The 20,959-nt window shown below is 33.0% G+C and overlaps 1 protein-coding gene and 1 long non-coding RNA gene across 2 annotated transcripts; both read right to left on the reverse strand.

The window, feature by feature from the left end:
• Window positions 1-460: 460 nt before the first annotated feature.
• LOC108204745 (protein EMSY-LIKE 3) lies at window positions 461-11,614 on the reverse strand. The gene is made up of 11 exons (XM_017374328.2): window positions 11,464-11,614; window positions 11,299-11,375; window positions 7,315-7,535; window positions 7,073-7,182; window positions 6,762-6,993; window positions 6,461-6,646; window positions 6,306-6,374; window positions 1,751-1,990; window positions 1,598-1,666; window positions 1,443-1,506; window positions 461-838 (listed from the first exon to the last, which is right to left on the reverse strand). The coding sequence occupies exons 2-11, from the start codon at window positions 11,324-11,326 to the stop codon at window positions 777-779; spliced, it is 1,281 nt and encodes a 426-aa protein (XP_017229817.1). The 5' UTR covers window positions 11,327-11,375; window positions 11,464-11,614; the 3' UTR covers window positions 461-776.
• Window positions 11,615-14,363: 2,749 nt separating this feature from the next.
• Window positions 14,364-17,739, reverse strand: LOC135147043 (uncharacterized). Its single transcript, XR_010284397.1, has 3 exons — window positions 17,543-17,739; window positions 15,528-15,722; window positions 14,364-14,618 (listed from the first exon to the last, which is right to left on the reverse strand). It is a non-coding gene; the product is annotated as an uncharacterized LOC135147043 (long non-coding RNA).
• Window positions 17,740-20,959: the final 3,220 nt, after the last annotated feature.

The raw sequence follows: 20,959 nt of genomic DNA on the forward strand, positions 1-20,959 counted from the left end.
TAAAACATATACTCCCTCCGTCCCCTAAGTAGTATACATTGGGGAACGGGGACGCGGCGCAGACTTTAATGCTCCTCTAAAGTGTAGTTGTGTAATTTATTTTTAAAATTTTCTTTTTCTGAATTAAAGTTTGGATGTTATATTTTTATTCAGAAAAAAAACTCTCAAAAATAAGTTACGGAACTATATTTTATAAGAGCATTGAAATGCGTGTCGAGCAGTTGAAAAAAAACGTATACAATTAAATGGGACAGAGAGAGTATCTAATAATCATAACAAAAATTATATATAACCATAACTAAAATGTGCAACCATAGGTTTCACTGTAGTATAATTTAAGAAAGAATCTCTGAAAAACATTGGTGGCCTTTTGTAGTACCAGCATTTCCACGGTGACATAATATGATGCAGAACTGAAGAGGATAAAGTGTAAATGACAAGTGAGAGATGTCACACTTCATTAAATTAAATAAATAGCTTTAGATAACCAAAGTTTATCATTCTTACATAAATTTGCACTAGTTTTCCTGCTAAATGTGATTGGATACAATAGTTGAAAGCGCTAGTGCAAGTGTATCATAGCTAATCATAAATTTGCTAAGGTACATTACATCAAAGCCAAAGTATTGTTCCTTCTAACACCTACAAATATTACATGTCACTTCATCCAACTTGTTGGATGCAATTAGCTTTCTTGTTTATGTGACACCCTGACACCAACTCAAACTTCAGCTATTCTACCTTCTACGCAGCCACCTTCTAAACAGCCGCTTTAATTATAATGTCGTTTCTGTCATCCCCTTTTCTTGATCATTGGAGAAATGAGGCTCTCTCCTATCTGCTCAGTCATTAAAAGGAAATAAATTGAAGGGTATTGTCTACTCATGACAAGTATAAATTAATTTGTCACCAGTTTCAACTTATGTAGTGTTTTTAGTTGCATCACAAGAGAAGGGTGAAGTCCAGAGAGTAGTTCAGTCACGACCGAACCAAACCAGAAGTTTATAAGAGTTACAAGAACAGAAGTTATCCACCTATTTGATAAATGGATGTAACAAGACAAATGGATATGAACTCCAAGCAATAAACTATTACAGAGTTCCTGATGATAGCAAAGGACAATAATACAAGACTGCAAAATTTATTTCCCAAAAATTAAATCCAAAAACTGAAATGAACCAAGTAAAAACCCATTTTGAGCAAAGTTCTACAAATCCAAGAAAAAATCATTTAATATTTACAAGTTTGGGATCACCAAGAAAGAAGGGACAAGTGATACAACTGAATAGTCATGCTGTGCCCCGTTTTTTTAATGTTCTACCTAATCATTGGCTCTTTTGGAAAGAAAAGGACAAAGATGAGCACAATTAAATTTAGTAAACTACTTGTCTTCATTGATTTTATATAATTGTATGACACAGTAATATGTAGTCATTTATTACCACTCTCGCCGTCTGATGCATCTTCCAATCTAGCAATCGCATTAATAAGCGCTTGTTCATGCTCCTGCATTAATAAAACCAAAAGCAAAACTATTAAATCCCACATAGAATAATTTGAATATGGTATGTTTATCCAAGTGACGAAGTATCACTACCTTGAGTACATTCTTTGCTTTCTCAATCTCCATAGAATCTAGATGGCTTGCACCAAATACTTTCTCCACCTGTAACATGTATATTATTACTTTAGGAGCCTCTTGCCACCATTTATATCATTAAAATGCAGAAAAAACAAAATTGCTGTGTACCTCTTTAACCAAAATGTCAGTGTCAAGTATTTCAATGTCACCTAGTGTTTTCTTAATGATACCATTTTGCGGAGGGAAACTTCTCTTGGACTGATTCCTTACCATCCCTCTACCTCTTCCGCCAGCAAAAGAGCCACCACGAGATATAGAGTTTTTAAATCCACGACCTGGTCCAGAACGACCACCTCTATGAGCAATTCCAGGATCTTCCCCTTCCCACCTTAAGTCTTCAGGAGAGATCTAACAATTGCAGATGAAATATAATTATGACAACAAATTATCTTGTAGATTTAATATTTATCAGGCATTTCGGCTTGTCATTTGGCTTGTGCTTTTCAATCACCTTTTGGCTTTTGCACTCGTGGACATCAGCCAGACAATAGAAACACTTGTAAATTCACAAGGTAGCTTTTAAAATAGACTCGCGCAAGTCGCAAACTAACAAGAACTTAATATGTTTCAAATATCCAAAAACATATTGAACACTCCAACTATAGTTTAGCCAAACCAACACACAAAACATCAAAACATCTTACCTACAATTGGAAAGGAATGAGCGGAATATGGCATTTAGTTCTATTTGCACTGGAATTAAACAGTAGTTTCAAAAATCATGAAGCAGGGGCTGTTTGGCAACGGCTTAAAAGACGGCTTCTGGGTTTATAAGTTAGAAGCACTTATTTCGTACCATTTGTGTAAAAAGTCAAGAATTACTTATAAAAAGCTAGGAATGCTAGCTTTTGTTTCAGGGCTTCTACTTATTTACCAAACACTTTAATCACTTATAAGTCTTAACTTGCTTCTAACTTCTACTCCACTTATTTATTTTAAACAAGCACTTATTTTAAGCTCACCCAAACGGCCGCGGCAGTAATACACACAAGAACTAATAATGCAGAGTTAATGTGGCTTGGTTAATCTGACTCTACTTATACTAGAGGCAAAGATTTTGCAATCAATTTAAAATATCTGGCCTGGGAGTTTTACAGGTAAAATTAACACAATACAAATACCAGTATGTCCTTCTACACACTACCCCAACTTAATAAAACATAAATTTGAGTTACCAACCCTTGGAATTTTTCATTGTGCTAGAACCAAGTAGAACACCTGTTATAAACCCCACACAACAGCTGGTAGCTATTGTATGATATTTAATTTGTTACAACCAACAACTTGTTACATTTTCTAGCTGACAAAGAAAAACAATAATAATCCATGTGTTCCCTTAACTTCAGTACTAATTTGGTAAAAAAAAAATAGGGGGGGTATTCAATTGAGATTTTATAAGGTTTTTTTTCATTCATTAAATCCGAAGGTATTCAACTCGGAATTTAAAAAAATTGGGATTTTAAATTATGCTACAAAATTTGGTGGTATTCAATTAGGATTTTAAAATATGATTTAAGATCTGATGGTCTTCAATTGGGATTGTTTAAAATCCACTAACATCTGATGGTGTTCAAATGCTGATGGATTTTTTTTGACTTCATAAAATGATGGATTTTGTAAGATTGTTCACTGTATTTTAAGCTTTTTGAAATCCCACCAAAATCCATGGGATTTTAAAGCATTGTGCTTAAATCTTAAAAAATCTATATCAATTCTGTAATTTTATCAAGAATCCGCACAAAATCAAATCAGATACAATCCATTAAAATCCCTGAACTAAAAATCCATTAAAATCTCAGTTGAATACACCCCCCTAAAAGTTTTCTTAGATATTCATGTTCACTTATATACATCCTCTACACATCTCGATTAGTCAAGCAGTTGAGGTGGTCGAGTAGACTGAAGTTGTCGACTCGAGAAAAACTAAAATTTCAACCGACTTGTCAACTGGGAGACTAGTTGGATTGGTTAGTTGTTTTGGATCATTGATTGGTGAACCCGACCCAAATCCATTATAAAAAATACCTTTCAATGCCTGGCTTTCTTAATCAGTTACCATAGAAGCTTTAATGCTCAGAGAAAAGATAATATCTGTTGTCATTTTTTGTGAAGCCCAGTGTGGCAGTGTCTATTACATCAATTTGACTGTTCCTCATAGCTTCTTTAAACAATGTTAATACATATCTGTATAAATGTGTGTTTTGAGTTCGTGATATTCCACTTCAGCTTTTATATATTACAGATCCACCCCTGCAAGTGTTTACACACAAACAGATGTATCTAAATATTGTACATGTGTGTATCTGTTAGAATTCCTGAACTAATGTGTATTATTTTATATCAAATGAATGTTAATTATTAAGTGCCTGTTTATGTGTTTGCTGGGCAACGTGTTAACCATGTTTATTATATGGGCTATAGTTGTTTTCCAAGCCTTAATTTACTTGCTTCATAATAATATGGATATATGGTCTTACTCCACTCGAAACCTCCTTTATATAAAAAATAGAAACTAAAATAAAAAAATTCTAAATCACGTCGAATGAAGTCAGATTCAAAGAAAAGCTCACCTGTTAATGGGAAAACCAAAACCAAATTGGAAACAGAGGGGATCATGTATGGAAAGGTGTATATAATTGTGTGTGGTGCATTCTAGGGGGCATTAGATTAGTTTGATCTAACGGCTTCAGTTAGTTTTCTGTTTTAATTTTGGTTTCTATTTGATCAACCCCCCCCCCCCCCCCCCTCTCCCCCTCTCCTCTCTGATCACCCCCCCCCCCCCCTCTCTCCACCTACACACACACACAGTGATTCAGGTTAGAACAATTTATATTTATATGTGAGAACCTAGGAAGCACCGACACTCCAAAAAGGCTGCCGTGTCCGACACGGCGACTCGGCACCGACTCGCCATGTGGCGTTTCGGCACGTGACACGCGTCCGACACGCATCCGACACACGACCGACTCGGCCCTTTTAAAAAAAACCCCAGGAAATTGACTGGTACACTAGGAAATGCAAGCTCTGGATCGGAATCAAGAAAAAGGAGGGCTGACGGTGGTGGTTCTGCTTTGGAGAAAGCTTTTAATAATGAAGTTAGAAAAAGGAAGGTGCGGGTGTTTTAGAAATTGCAAATCTCTCCCTTGATGAACCGGAGATGGAGGCTGTTCTTTTTACACAAGATGATCATTCGAATGAAAATGCAGAATATATGTGTGTCTCATTTTGAAAGAAACTCTATTATTATGAATATAATCCAATATTTGACATATATAGATATTATAATTTTTTATGACTCTTTTTTATTTTTTTTGCCGTGTCCCGTATCCAAGACTCTTTGAGAATTGGAGAATCCCCATATCCCGTGTCGCCGTATCCGAGTCGGTGCTTCCTAGGTGAGAACAATTGTTCTGCTCTTCTTTTCATAAAGTGCAGAATAACTGTTTTGCAGATATTTCACATTTTGTATCTGTTCTGCAACAGAACAATTGTATTCTCGATGTTCTCAAAACAATAGTATTCTCAATGTTCTCACGCTAAAACATGTTGTCTATAGAGAACACTATATATACATATTATATTTAATTATTATTAATTTATCGACTGATCGAATAGCTGGACCTCTATCGGCTCGATTAAAGCCGTGAAAACCATGATTGTAATATCAGATTTCCCTTAGCTTTACTATCATGTTCTTTGTTTTACTAAAAAGCTAGAAATAATTGCTATCCGTGCACGAAATGATAAAAAAATATTATACCACTTTTGGTTAGATGCAATAACTTTAAGAAAGCTTGAGAAGGAATTCATAATACAATTGAAATTTAATTTCCCGACATTTAACATAACTGGAGCCCTGGAGTTTAGTATCTCATCACTGTACAGGTAGTTTGTTTTGCAGATCTATGATTAAAAAAAAAAAAAAAAAAAAAAGAAGAAGGATAAAACCATATTCCACCATATAACAAACATTAGAGCCTAATTAGCACCAACCAAGAGGATACAAGTTCAGAAGTAAAATATTGCCATGCTTCATTTTTACTGAATGTCGCAGAAAATTAATCAAATAAGTAACAAATATGATAGTGTAGATCTAATGATAAATGGACATTTAAACGTAAGTTAGGCATATTATGGTTCTACTGATACAGTTTAGAATTAATAAAAGTATAAAGAACTTTTCATACTTAAATATGTCTTTAACATATTCGGGAGTATGCATTTCGGTTTCAGAAATTTGGTTTAATTCTTTGTTTTAAAACTCCTTTTTCTGTATCTTTCATCAATTCTACTCTTATTGCCTTCCTTCTTTGTATAGCCTTTTACTACGTATAATTTTAGTTCCCCATCTTCAATCAATTTTATAAAAGAAAAAAAGTACTGTGCAAGATATATAAGAAGTTGAAAGCACTTACGAACCTATACTCAAACAAAGATGACATGGGCCCCTGAAGGAACCATCAAGACCATAATAGTTTATCCAATAATTGTCTATTAGAAGGGGGAATAAAAAGCATTTCGAACAAACAACGAATATTTAAGACCAAACATACAGCATGATGCTCATAACACAAATATAATGACAATTGAACACAATGTATAGCAAAAATGACAGAATCACAAGAACACACATGACATAGTAGACAAAAAGGCAAAAAGTTACCTCTTTAAGATTAACCCATTCCCAGGTTTCATCTGCCGTGTTGATATCATAAACAAGAGCATGACGACCCTACAGAAGATTGCAGAAGATGAAGATGGTTACATTGTGGTGAACTTAACAAGTGTAATATAATGTGGTAGGCATGTGGGTAATACCTCAACATGATCATACTCGGTTATAACAGCCTCGTAAAAACTGTTGTCTTCAGGCCATCTAGTCCAAACTTTCTTTCCAACTAATGGATCAGGGTTCCCTACCTCAGCAGTTTCAATAGCTCCAAAGGCAGACCCTTGACCAGATACATGAACAGGACCCCTGCCATTAAAACTGGTAGTACTATACTGCATAGACCATAGAGTTTATAGGGAATAAGCTTAAAACTTAATAAAGGGAACACAATGTAAGTGCAGGGAACATTATCAAAATTATCGTCCCAAAAAATTGCTGAAATCTTACTGTTTTGGGTTTCTTTCCCCTCACTCCTGGGACAGGGCCTCGTCTTATAGCGGACGAAGATGGCTGCATTGAAGGATGAAGTGCGGGAGATGGTGCTCCCATTGGTAAGGGAGCAACAGAATGGGATGCTTTCTGTTTCTTACGTGACGCTGAAACGGTAGGACTTGGCAAAGGATCACGAGCAGGTCCACTACTGCGCATGCTACTTTGGAGTCCATTTGCCCTCCACTCCCTGTTCACAATCTTATTATAACACGCAACCAATAGGGAAATAGAGTCTCTGCAAAGAGGAAAAAAGTATATGACCTGACCTTATTCTCCAAATCATGTCATCAGCATTGACCCTTGACAAAAGCTCTCTGTGTTCCTCGTCTGATACTCTCAGCTCTTTTCGGAGTTCTGTAATTAAACTTTCTTTCTCCTACAGTATCACATGAAAATTTTTCAACTGGTAAAACATTAAGTGACAGGCAAAAAACTGCTAAAGAATCTTTTTATTATTAACCAGAAGTCCATTCAACATCGGCATACTAAAAGGATCATATATACAGACCCATGTAATAGCATCTGATTGAGCTTTAAATGCACGAAGAACTGAACTATAGGCTTCTTGCTCAATCTGGTGAATCTGTGCCTCCATATCACTATGAGTAGGAGGAAATGGAGCAGATCCTAATGAAGCAACTCCTACAACTGCTGATCTACCATTAGCAGAAGCTCGACCAACATTTGAATATCTGTTTTGGTGTGAAGGGGGGATGTCATCATCTGTTCCTGCATTATGACAAGAAAAACCATAAATGACAATAAAAGAAATAATTTAACCATGCGTGGATGGTTTTAAATCAAATTACAATTAATGTAAAGCTATCTGGTCACTGCAAGAACCCAAGTAATAATTTCTTAACAATTGCAAGGGCTTATATTATTTAAATTTAACTAGCAAAAACATTAAAAAGGGAGAGAGCTATAATATAACTACTTCAAATATCGAAAACACATTGAAACAAAAATTCAAAGCTTATATCAAGGAAATATTATCTCTATAACCAACTCAAATGCAATCAGAGATGGAAACAACAAGTTCTCAGCTTACATCAAAGCTATGGATTTGATCATATATTATTATCTTATTCTTATCTTATAACATAATAACAACAAGAGCATGCCTAACAAATGGCAAGGAAAATCTTATCTGCCTAGAACTGGCCCCATTCACTCAAGCCTTTAAGTAACTTTCAGCTAATAACAAAAAATCTTTCCTGCTTAAACTCCTATAAACTAATCCGGTCTAGTGTTGGGCCAAATATATATATATATTTCTCACAAGTCATAACCATAAAAAGAGCTACATCCCTTTTTTAAACTTCTAAAATAACTTGAAGCTACTTTTAACTCATGCACTGCTTAAAGCCAAACAAGCTCTGAGGACTAAAAATCAAACTACATTAAGACTAAAGAGAGGTGCATCGAGAAATTTAAATAGTAAAAAACCTTGCACATATTAATCAATGAGATAAATAATGTATATTCTTGTCATAGAATCCTTATAAATTTCAGCTGCCAACTGTTACACGTATAAAAAGAATGTTCAATATTACTAGAATATTTACTAAGATCAAAACCCAACTGCAGGCTATTTTCAATTTGCAATCTACCACATAGTAAAATTAATCTGAAGAATTACAAGACATGATAAGTACAGGTACAGACATTCGATTCCAAGTAATCCATCCACGAAGAAAGGATAACCCATAATGAAATTTCATATTCATAAGAATCAGACATGCAACCAATTTCCCACAACTGATTACCTAAATAAAGCAATACCGTATAGAATTACAGCAGTGTCATGGTATCAATATTAGAGAAGAGTGCAACACACCAATAACATTGTGATGAAAGTTCTACAGATGTTGGATAAAATTACAATTGGCTAAGTAGACAAGAAAAAGATATATAATAATGCTCAAAACAATCAAGAAGCTGCTCAGTGATGCCTAAATTGTCCCGAATAAAGAAACAATTTCATTAAAAGATATACCTAGAGAGGGAAGCAATAAGTGCAAGGATATGAGCCGGGTGCTATCACATGCGAAAATCTGAAATGGAATTCTCTATATTTGCTAGGTGCTACAAGTTAAGGCTCGAAGTAGGCAAGTAAAATATAAAAAGGCAAGCTCAGACACACAAGCCCGACATTTAATATATAAGACTTTAAACACCTGACAAAATGGTGTATTGCAGTTTGTGCTGCACCTTTAGAAGATAAAGAGTAGTGAACAATTATATTCCCGAAGTCATGCACATACTTCCATATCTAAAATACTGCCTGCTATAGGTCTTTATGTAGCCTAAAACTAAAACTCATAAGAATACAGTTCAGATTAGGCTAATATTTACAGTGATGCCACAAATACATAAGTAAAAGCATTAATAAATATAAATCAAGCATATGCTCATTTCTTACTAGTACCTGATTATTGAACTTGACTTACGAATTTTCTGTCAGTCATGTCAATTGAGCTTAAAGACAGAGAGTTGCTCAGTTAACATATAGCAGTAACTCCGTACTTCTGAAGTTCACATTTTAACCGTCCATCCTCAATCAACGATTTTATATCCAGCCAAGCCAGAACTTAAGGGGACAATGTGCAGCAGAAGCCATTTATCCATAACTAAGATAATCCCTTCATTACTATGTACTTGTGTCTTTGATTTATATAGCATACTTCAAGCTTTGTAAAAACGGTTGCAGATAATATATCTAACCAGTGTTAGTTGACATAGGGAATCAAATTCATATTTTCCTACAAATACATTGTTCCTGGTTGGCAATTGTGGTTGTCAGTTAATTGTAAGCGGATTAAATTAGTTGTTTTAACTAGTTGATTGGAGTAGTTTTGAATTTTGGCCAGCGAACTGAATTAGCTATTTTGTACGAAACTCTTTGGTAAATAGTTGTTTGATTAGCTTTTTGTATTTTAAATGCACACATAACAAACCTCTAACGGAAAAAACTCCTCCAAGTAGCTTTTTCAATATTAGCTTTTAAAGTCAAAACCGCTATTTCAATCCGCTAACTATCAAACACCAATATTAGATGATTCAAATGGTCAAACCTCTAATTTTCTCTCAAACATCTAACTTCCAAACAGGGCCAATGTATGCAGCTGCCCTTTTCAAGACCTTTAGATATGTCAAAAAGGTTGGACGGAAGAATAAACAATCAACGAGGTAGCATTTATAAATATATGGAGAAAAACCATTAACATTAAAAAGAGTCAGACAGTAGAAAAACAATTCTTTCTCCAATTTTTTAAACAATGAAAATATATGCAGTAGACAAGACTGTATTTTGATAGTTTCCAAATAAAATATCAACAAACATGGCAGTAGCAGAAACATAATCTAGGAAGTCTAGAAAAGATTTATAATTAAATTCAGATCTATGCAACTCAATGTCTATCCTCTTAACAACAGCACACACAAAAGAGTCACAAATCACTCCAAATGTGACGCGCTTCGTCTGCCTTTAATCTGCACTACTTGTGAATGATAAAGCTAACAACGATTTACGTAATAAAGGCAGCAGACCTGTGTGCAATTCATAATCTCTAATAAAAATGCAAAATATAATCAAATACTACACTGATTACCAAGAAAACCAGACACACTTGACACATGGGAGCTTAAATATTTTGTTCATGTGATGGACAACACAATTGAAAACAAAAGGAAATAGTTATGCATTGTTAGAATAGTCCAAATATATATAGCGTAGACTATAGGGAAATTATCCATTTATTTACAGATATTTTTATGTGCTATCTAGCTATACAAATACTTATACAATATTAATTCATACAATTTTCAATAAGCTGGTCTATTCCAATAGGCTAATTTTACAAGGGTTATTGCACATACACGATTAAGGTTAGTCATTAACAAAGACTTTAATTGATGTTGAAGTAAAGATTCTTCTCTCTTTCTTAGGTGGTGATCGATAACGTTTTCTCCCTCATGCACATTAAAACAATTCATACTTTAGACGGGTCATCCACCCAAGTCCAGCTTTTTTAGTTTCCAATCCACGATTATTTTTCCTGTTTCTTGTCCTACACCCTCTCTAGCAAGTATTATTTTAGTTCATGCTAAAATACAAACCCAAGGATAGTCAACAACCGCCTACAGAAACATATAAACCTTAAGACCAACATCCCATCATACCTTCATAAGACCTTAAAATGTCAAGCTATCATATGAAACAATATCCAGGGAAAAGGGGGTAAAATTCATGCCACAAACAATCAAATAAGTAATATTTACATAAACAAACACACACACAAACCCCTGAGCTCGAGACTTCAATGAAAACCCACAAAACCCCAAAAATTGATTTTATCATATCAAACAATCACAAACGAAGAAAAGGGTACCGAAAGAATGCCCTAAAAGCAATAAAGTTGTGATCTTTACATAAACAGCATACATATATGAAACAGAATTGTATAAAAACATGATCTTTATCACCTACCACTGCTATCGGAATCCGGGTAATTCATAATATTTCAAGCATCAATCAATATATGGAGCTTACACAATTTAGCAATCCTGTAAATTAAATAATCAAAGAATTAGGGTTCAGATAGACTATCAATATATAAACACATAAATTGTGTGTGTGTGTGTGTGTTCGTACCGGAGTATCTGTGACAGCGGACAGCGTTTCACGGTGGCTGAGGAGAGAGATGAGCGGCGAGGATGAGAGAGAATCAAAGAAGTGGACAGATTTCGATTATCGTTCAAACCTAGAAACGACGCCGCTGAAGCTTTGTATTTCTTTCTCCTTTGTCCTTTCTTTGGATTTTCAATATTTCAAAGATATAATAAACATATTATAATTTTCATATTAATTTATTAACATTTTGACTAATACATCTTGATGTGAACCTTTCACTTAAAAAAATTATTTTATTTTAATAATATTATCTATTATTTCGTAAAAATAAAGTTTATTTATTATAATATGTAAGTTTTTTAAAAAATTTAACGACTAAAACTTGAATATAAATTTGATTCTAATGGTAAAATAATTTTTGACAATTTTTATTACATTACGGAATCATGTTATAATCTTTCATTATTTTCAGTAATATTTGAGAATTTTTTTTATATAATTTCATTATAATAATTATAATTTATCAACGAAGAAATATTATATATATGCATGTAGATTTATAATTTTGGAGAATGTTACACACTTTAGACAATAATAATTTAAATTACTGTCAATTATAAAAAGTTAGATTGTCAATTGACAATCCGATAATTACAAGCACTCTCGTTTCAGAAAATAATAATTACAAGCATTCGCTCTTTCAAAAATAATACGATTTCTTTAGTCATTTTCCCGATATATTATATATTTTAATTATCAAGCTTATACTAAAATAAACATTATTCATACTTAATTTTTAAAAGAAAGACATGCATAAGCTTATTGTAACAAAATTTAAATTGCATCCCATAAATGAACATGATTTAAATTACTTAAACAATATATCAAAAATTAAAAAATGTGCGAAAATGGATATTGAAACACTATCTTCACATTAATAAACACTAACATCTTAAATATCGATTCTTTAATATTTGCATTTCAATTACTCTTTCGAAATCGATACTACATGGAGACTTTATAGCCTAAAGATCTGGCGGCAAAAGTATTGAGATATATATTACTAAAGAAGTAAAATCTAAACGCACCTATGGAGATACTTATTCAATACTCCCTCTGTCCCACCCATTTCTTATCGAATGGGTTGGGCACGGAGGTTAAGAAATATGTATAAAGTAGTGGAAAAGAGGAAGAAAAGTGGGTAAAGTGGTGGGACCCATTGATTTTTAATGTATAAAAAGAAGATAGTGGAGTAAAAGTAGTGTGAAAAGGAAAGAAAAGTGGAGAAGTGGTGGGATCCATTGACTATTTTTGGTAAGTTTTGAAATGTAAAGAATTGGGTGGGACACCCCAAAAAAGAAAGTGTAAAAAAATGGATGGGACGGAGGGAGTAGAATTTAGTCAAAAAGTAGTGCAAAACAGGTTTTTTATGTGCAGTGATTTATGGAATATTAATATTTAATGGAAAATGCTAAGTACCCCAAATTTTGTTCCCAAATCTATGTGGCAAGTTGTGATTGGTTATACTCATCTATACTATACTATAATAAGCCAACATAGGTTTAATTTGTAGTCGTACAAAATTTTGGTTTGGTCATCTCCGTTGTAACTACAAGTCTATCACATGTAAACTTCTCTTGCTATTACAACATTAAAGAATTTTATACCATTTAAATTACAAACACTTGAGATGTAGTCGTACAAAATTTTGGTTTGGTCATCTCCGTTGTAACTACAAGTCTATCACATGTAAACTTCTCTTGCTATTACAACATTAAAGAATTTTATACCATTTAAATTACAAACACTTGAGATGTAGTAGAGGATAAAAACACCACTATTATTCTTTAAAATATAATTTATATACTATATTATAATAAACCGACATTGGTATAATTTGTAGTCATCCAAAAAATATAATCAGTTGGTAAATATAATCGGGTTAAAATCCAATTCATCAATTCTAAAATACTATTAAAATGATATTAAAATTTAAATTATAATTAATAAATTATGAATTTTATATCCGCCCGTGCTTCGCACGGGTTAAAGGCTAGTACTAATAAATAATGGGACCCCCTGTATGCACATAAATCACCCAACCAAATTCCGTCATGTGTTTGCCACGTCATTTGTGTTTGCCACGTCATTTGGAAAAATAATTTGGGGACAAATTTTGGGGTCCCTTGCTCATATTTAATAGTGGTTTGAGTTTTGGCATGATGCGAGTACATCTGTATGTTATTATGGCACCACGGTATTATCTATGTTCGATTAGAAGTTTGTTTGAATATATTTTACTTCCTTCTTAGACTTGAAAAATAATATTGATGACTAAGAAAAGATATCGAGAGATCATGTCCTCAAGAGAAAAAAATTCTACAAATAATTTGTATCCGAATACTCTATTTTATCTATTGAGGATCCATTTAGTCGTGAGGACCAGGAGCACAATGATAAAATAATAACTAAATATAAGGGTCGCGTTCAAGGGAGAACCGGTGCTTAAAATAGAACCAGAGAATCACTAAGGTTCTGTTACAAAACCTCAAATTTTAAATAGATTTTTAGGATCTAAATCTAAATTCATGTTTTTTCATCATTGTGTGCGCTCAAAAATAATTTTAAAATAAAATACATAGATATTGAAATTTCTTGCATGTGAAGTTCTGCTGCAGAATCCTAACTAATACTAGAAATAAGGTAAGGGTTCTATGGTTCTCTCTTGAACATTACTTGTGACAGCCCGAGAATCCGGGGGTCTGGATTCTGACGTCACCACACAAAATCATTCTAAAACACTTTTGAAAACCTGTATTTTTGAAAAAGGTAATAAAATCAAAGGATTTAAAACCTGAAAACTTTAGTAAAAGATTTAAAAGAAAACACTTTAACCCCCTAAAAACAGGATCGCATCCAGGTTACAGTATTGAAATTAGAATCAACCACTATTAATAAACAATGTCTTACAACCTCAGATCATCTTCGATGAGAAGAATCACTGCCAATCTATTTAAATTATGATTACAACTGAATCTCAACAATTCTATCTAGAACCAACCTTGACAATCTCCCTGAACATTTCCACTTGTCCTCTGTATACTCTATACTCTGACTCCTCGCCTAGCCTTAGCCATACTCGCAATCTCAATCATGCAATTCATCTTTCAACTTTTCTGAAATGGTTAGAAAGGAATAGCAAGGGTGAGCAACAATGCTCAGCAAGTGTATATAAGCAAAAATAGTCCTGAATATCTTATCAGGGTTCACAAGATCAAGATATGTAATTGAAAACTTCACAATTCTTATCAGCAATTGAAATCAGAATTCAAACTTACAGAAGAATTGTCGAATTGGATTCATCACATTTTTACTTAAAACCAAAGGTTAGGCTGCTGATCAGTCACGCACTAACCCCGAACATGGCACACAGCCCTGTTCTCTATACTGGATCCAAGGCACACATTGGCCTATAATTGACCACGAATCTGGTCTGACCACGAATCTGGTCCACATATTTTATAAAAACTAATCCAATTCTAACAATTTAAATCAATAGAAAAATCAATCAACAGAACAGAATCATAATCATTATCAACAACAGAAATATTTCAAATCAACTTTTGGGAATCAACATTTCATAAACCACAATCTGTCTTTTGATAAATCATAGTTCAGGAAATTCCTAACTATTCAGTATCCTCCATTATCGGCTAAGCAACTGAATTTAGCCTGCTAAACCAGCATGACAATGGCGGGTTGAATAATCAAGAAGATCCCAATTCATTCTAAGTTCTAACTATCACTGAACAACACATGCTTCAATGACAATCTGAACTTCGAATTACTTTGTAAAGCTGACATTCTTAAAATCTTGAGGATTGGAAAGAATGGATCAAAATAGAAAGTTGAGAGTAATTAGGTGTTTGGCTTTTCAAAACTTGGAAGAAGAAAAACAATCATGGGATTCATTCTCAGAAGTAAGGGTATATTTGAGAAGGGTTTCAGTATAAACAATATCATAATCTTTACTGAATAATCAGAACATGCAATATATATATGAGGAAGGATTTAGGAAAACTTGCCTTAAATCCGATTCCAGTCTCATATCTCAATCTCATCTTTCCACTTTCACACTCTATGCATATCATAGTCTCTAGACCATCTTTGGCTATACTCTATTCGCCACACTGCTTCGTTTACTCGATTCGTTCCTTATTCGCTTTGTAACATCGTTTGACCTTCTGAACGTCTTCGATCGTATCCGTCTCGTCCAAACCCTTTACGAGAATAAGATACTACCATTATCACTAAATAATCTATTGATTCTTATCTCTACTTATCAACTCGGTAGCATAACCTATCGCATACACATATCACGTATATCGATACCCACTTATATAACTCTTTAAACTCATCAAATTTCACTTAACACATAATCATGCTTTAACTCTACCATATAGTCTAATCATATTTCACATAACATATTATCAATTAAATATCATATAAATCTTATCGAAAATCCGACATCGTCTCGTCTATTTATTAGACTATCCACCTGTTATCCTATCTTAATCAACAATCAACCAACCAAATCCAATCACTATAATCCATATGTTTTTATCCGACATCTATCAAGACACGACACTATGTCATTTAACCGTTTATCACATGTATGTAATACTAGAACAACCAGATAGTCCATGCAATCATCAATTAATAGCAATTAGATCACATATATTCATATTCTATACATTTAACAACAATTATTCACATTCTATACTCCACCATATTATTATGTCACATTAAAATAGACTTTATAAGCTTTAATCTCTTTTTCGTTTCACTCGATTCTGAATTACGGATCAAAAGTTATTAACAAAACAGTTTTCTAACTCCCTATCGACATATAACATATCACACAGACAGCAGACAACACATTGCACATAAGTTTTCCCATCCCAATCGATATCCAATCAAGTCTCAGGTTAAAAATGATTTTTCGGGAATTTTCTGGATTTCTAGACATTTTTCGGAATTAAAATAGGTAAAAGAATCCATTTTTGAATAAATAATCAAGTCCGATTGCTCAAGATCGGGTCCGAAATCATTTGAAATCAATTAACGAGCCTTAAACATATTTTAGAAAAATAATCCAAAGCTCGAAACTATTTTTCGGAATTTTAAATCAAAAGGAACAATTAAATCTAATTAATTAATCAATTAAAATCAATTAATAATTAACTAAATTAATTAATCAATTAATATTTAAATTAATTGACCAATTAAAATAATTAATTACTAATTAAAATTAATTAAGAAACTAATTTAGATTTATTTTTGAATAAAGAAATAATTAAAAACTATTTTTGGAATTTAAAATATATAAATAAAACAATTTTAGAAAATTAAATCAAAAGGTTTATTTTGTAAACTTTTGAAAGTTTTTGTCCAGGGTCTAAAGTGTAACTTTCAGAAGTTTCAGGGGGTGTTTTGTAAGATTCAAAACTTGGGTACAACAACTTCACCATCGTCATAACTTCGGTGACCAAACAGCAATAAGCCGCCGGCCACCTTCTACACTTGCCGGAAAACGTTTCCCGGCGTCCTCTACTCACCATAAACTCCAGAATTCATGCCCACACTACAAGCAACACATCTACAAACTCAGAATCACCAAAAGCCATTAGAAATGGCCGCAAAAGCTTCGAAAAGAAGCTCGCCGCCGTTGAGTTTTAAAACTCCGTCGAGCCTCAATTAGACGTCCCACACACAAACTAATCATGTGTACAGACTCTTTGCATCGAGACCAACACACTGGTATCATCCTTTTCAGCCCAGATTTCATAAAATAAAAACCCCCAATTTTCAATTGAAAACATTCAAGAACACCTCAAGAACATCCAAGAACACATCTCAAGAATCAAACCCTTATTTCTATATGTTACGGAAGTCAAAAATCGACATATAATATATGAAAACGAATGGCAGGAGATGCTCTACAACATGGAATCATCAAATCAATCAAAAAATATCATTTACGAAAATTCATCTTTTGAAATAATATAATTCGAATTTAAAAAGCTTATTTAGCAAAAACCTGTCGATTCAGCGCTGATATTGATGACTACAATAGATTCTACGCGTCAAGAGCTTCGTTTTTACTATTTATACGCCTCCATCGGATTCCAATAACGCCTTCAAATCCTCGTTTGAATATGAAGAACACGAAGAACACCCGTTCGTCTTCTCTCGGTATTCGTGCAGAGAAACTGACGAAATGATTGTACGTGCGAAATAAACTGATAAAGGATATTTATAGAGGAAGATAAGAGAATATTCCTTGAATATGCTTTGGAATATTCCTGGAATATGCTTCACGCACTACGAGACAACCAGATAATTATTAACTTTAAAAATATTAATAAAACCATACCGGATCATTTACGGGGCAAACCGTACTCCGGATTGAGAAAGTTAAAACATGAAAAATGCTCAGAATGTCCCAAATAGCTTAATGGCGAAATTTTCCCGAACGCCCGCGGGGTTTAAAATGTTAAATAACTATTTAAATATAATTAGTAATTAAACGAAATTAAATCCATAAATCGATTATAAAATCAAATAGCAATCCAAAAATCGATATGAACATATCTAAATAAACTATATTTTATCCTGATCATAGAGAAATTTGAAATATCTCAAATCCGAAAACATATGAGTAGCCAGTTCAATAAACCAGATAACACAAACCTCACAACAATTCATATAAATATCACATATTATTCATAAATTAACAGGAAAATACCCAAATGTTCCATATTTTATTCTGAGAATATAAACATTAAGAACTCATGATTGCAACATATATAAGCAATCAAAATAGAAAACTAGTAGTCAAACGATTTACCAAATATTCATATAATATTCATAAATAACCATAACTAATTACACGACCAGTACACACATAACACTTAATCAGGTAATACATATATTCCCATATCAACCATCTAACTCTTGCATAACAAATCTCTGTACTCTCGGAAATAATATTCGAAATGAGTTTTGAAAGGATATTTATATATCCATATATAAATCATTTGAAAATATCTAAATAACATATGACTCATTCTGATAATACCAATATCAATAATTAAACTCACAGTTCTGACACATATAAACAACATTTACAGAAAATCAATTTACACCAAAATTCATGCAATATTCACATTTAATTATTATAACTAATTAAACTCGCAATTCACATGTAGCACTTAGCCATGTAACAATTATACTCACATAGCAATCTCTTAAATCCTTAGAATCAATTATATGAAATATAATTTGAAAAGACAGTCCCCGTATCAATAATACAATAACCCGGAATTCAAATATACAATTATGAAAACACATTAAACTGGAATAAAATATTAAACTTTATTCCTCTCTTTCTAAGAAAATAACTTTCATAACAATAAACAATTTTTGAAAAATCCGGGTCGCTAAAATAAACGAAATCACAACAAAAGAATGCATCTTCCGTCTTTAACCTTATAATTCACATCACAATTATACTCATATTACACAGACCGTTCATCTTATCAGAAGAAATCAATTAAAGCCAATAGTAATATTCAAAAATTTATTTCTATATTAATAAACTAATTCTGAAAATCTGGGATGTTACATTACTTCTAAATATAAAGAACACGTCGAAAAGTTCCGCAAAATTAGATGAAAATTTTGATGTCTGAAAAAAAAACACTTAAAGAAAAGCAAAATCCCAGGAACTAAGGGGAAAGGAAAACTTTAATTCAAAAAAGTCTACCGAGTAACCAAAGGTCATCCAGAGATGGCCCCGAAAATTTAGCCAATAAAACTTTAATGACTGAAAAGAAAACCCGGATGAAAGACAAAAGTCCGCGGAAAAGAAGAAACTAAAGAGGGGAAAAAAGGAGGAAAGAAAAAAGAATCAAGTACGAAAGATTATGCCAGGCACCGGAACAAAGCCATCAAAATGACACAATCGTTAATAAACGACAAACAAAATCGCAATACACGATCAAAAAGCCATCAACTATGGTACTCCCTCGAAAGGGGCACAATAAAAAAAATCAAAGAAACAATAAGTCTTATAAATCTAATTATAAAACGAATCATAAAAATCAAAAACTAAATATGTAACCAATTACAAAGGACATATAAGACAAATGTATTTAAAACCACTAAAACAAAAGATTTCGAACTCATACCATTGTCGTGGAGTCGATTCACATGATCCTTACCTTATCGAATATAAATATATGTAATCACTGCTATGGCTAAGATTGAATCGCAATCGCTCTCGTCATTGACTCATCTCAATTGATTTATCACCAAATCAAAATCTTGAAAATCGAGTGTATCTAAATCTTGAAATGGATCCGGTAGGGAGTATTATTAAGAAAACGAGAACAAATCAAGGGAAATAAGCTGATTCAGAGCTTTTCATCGGTGAAAATCGATGAAATCTCCGTCGGCGGCTGGAAAAAGAAGAGAGAGAAGAGGCTAGGATAAGCTGATTAGATGATGAAAAGGCTAGAAATAATAAAATAATAATATTTAAAACCAAACAAATTCATTTCAACACTCAACCGAACACATAATATCAGATATGATATTTTAACCCCATACCACCCCAACCACATTTTTGATTCCAACCTCATACCGCTCTACGAATCAGACGACCCCTAAGTGTATATTTAACATATATGTGAAAGAAACCAAATCCCAATAATTTGTTGCATGGATAAATTTGATTGCATTCCATGTAATGAATACACTGTGGCTAGCTGTTTTAACTCGAGAATACAATGAGTATTGACATCATTTCTCCGCAAATACTTGAGTATCTATGTGGTCTTATTGACTTTGAAATGATAAGCTCAGCTAACAAATTGGGACATGTTCATGAAATTTCATAGGAAATTGGTAACTACAACAGTTCCTCACAGTCATGTTAGGGATAAAAATACGAGATTCAACTTCTAATGCAAAGCACACACACAACAATATATTTGACGCGAAAAACTCACGTCCCAACTTGTATTATTAAACAAAACCATTATCAATAATACAATCAACCAAACTTGGATACTCAAGTCTACTACCCAAGTATCCGCCCGCAAGCGATACCTAAGTCTACATCTTGAGCACACCTATCAAACACAATATAACTATGTATATATAGCCATCTCAAACTAGACAAATCAGAATCTAATTCTAAAACAGCTACACATAGTCCTAATCCAATTCTGATTTCCAACTAAAATCAGAATCCAATTCCAACTAGGTCTTCTATCTTTGTGACCAAAACATATTCTTTAATTATAATAATTGTCTAAACATATAATTATTATCTTTATATATTTTGGATCACCAAAATCCATGTTACCTTGTAATGGGCTGATACCTAACAAGTCACACTCAAATTATTGGTTATGCAACCTTCATGTTGACAATCTTGATTTCAGTTTTA

The sequence above is a fragment of the Daucus carota genome, chromosome 1 (assembly GCF_001625215.2).
Source record: "Daucus carota subsp. sativus chromosome 1, DH1 v3.0, whole genome shotgun sequence".
Taxonomy (NCBI): Eukaryota; Viridiplantae; Streptophyta; class Magnoliopsida; order Apiales; family Apiaceae; genus Daucus; species Daucus carota.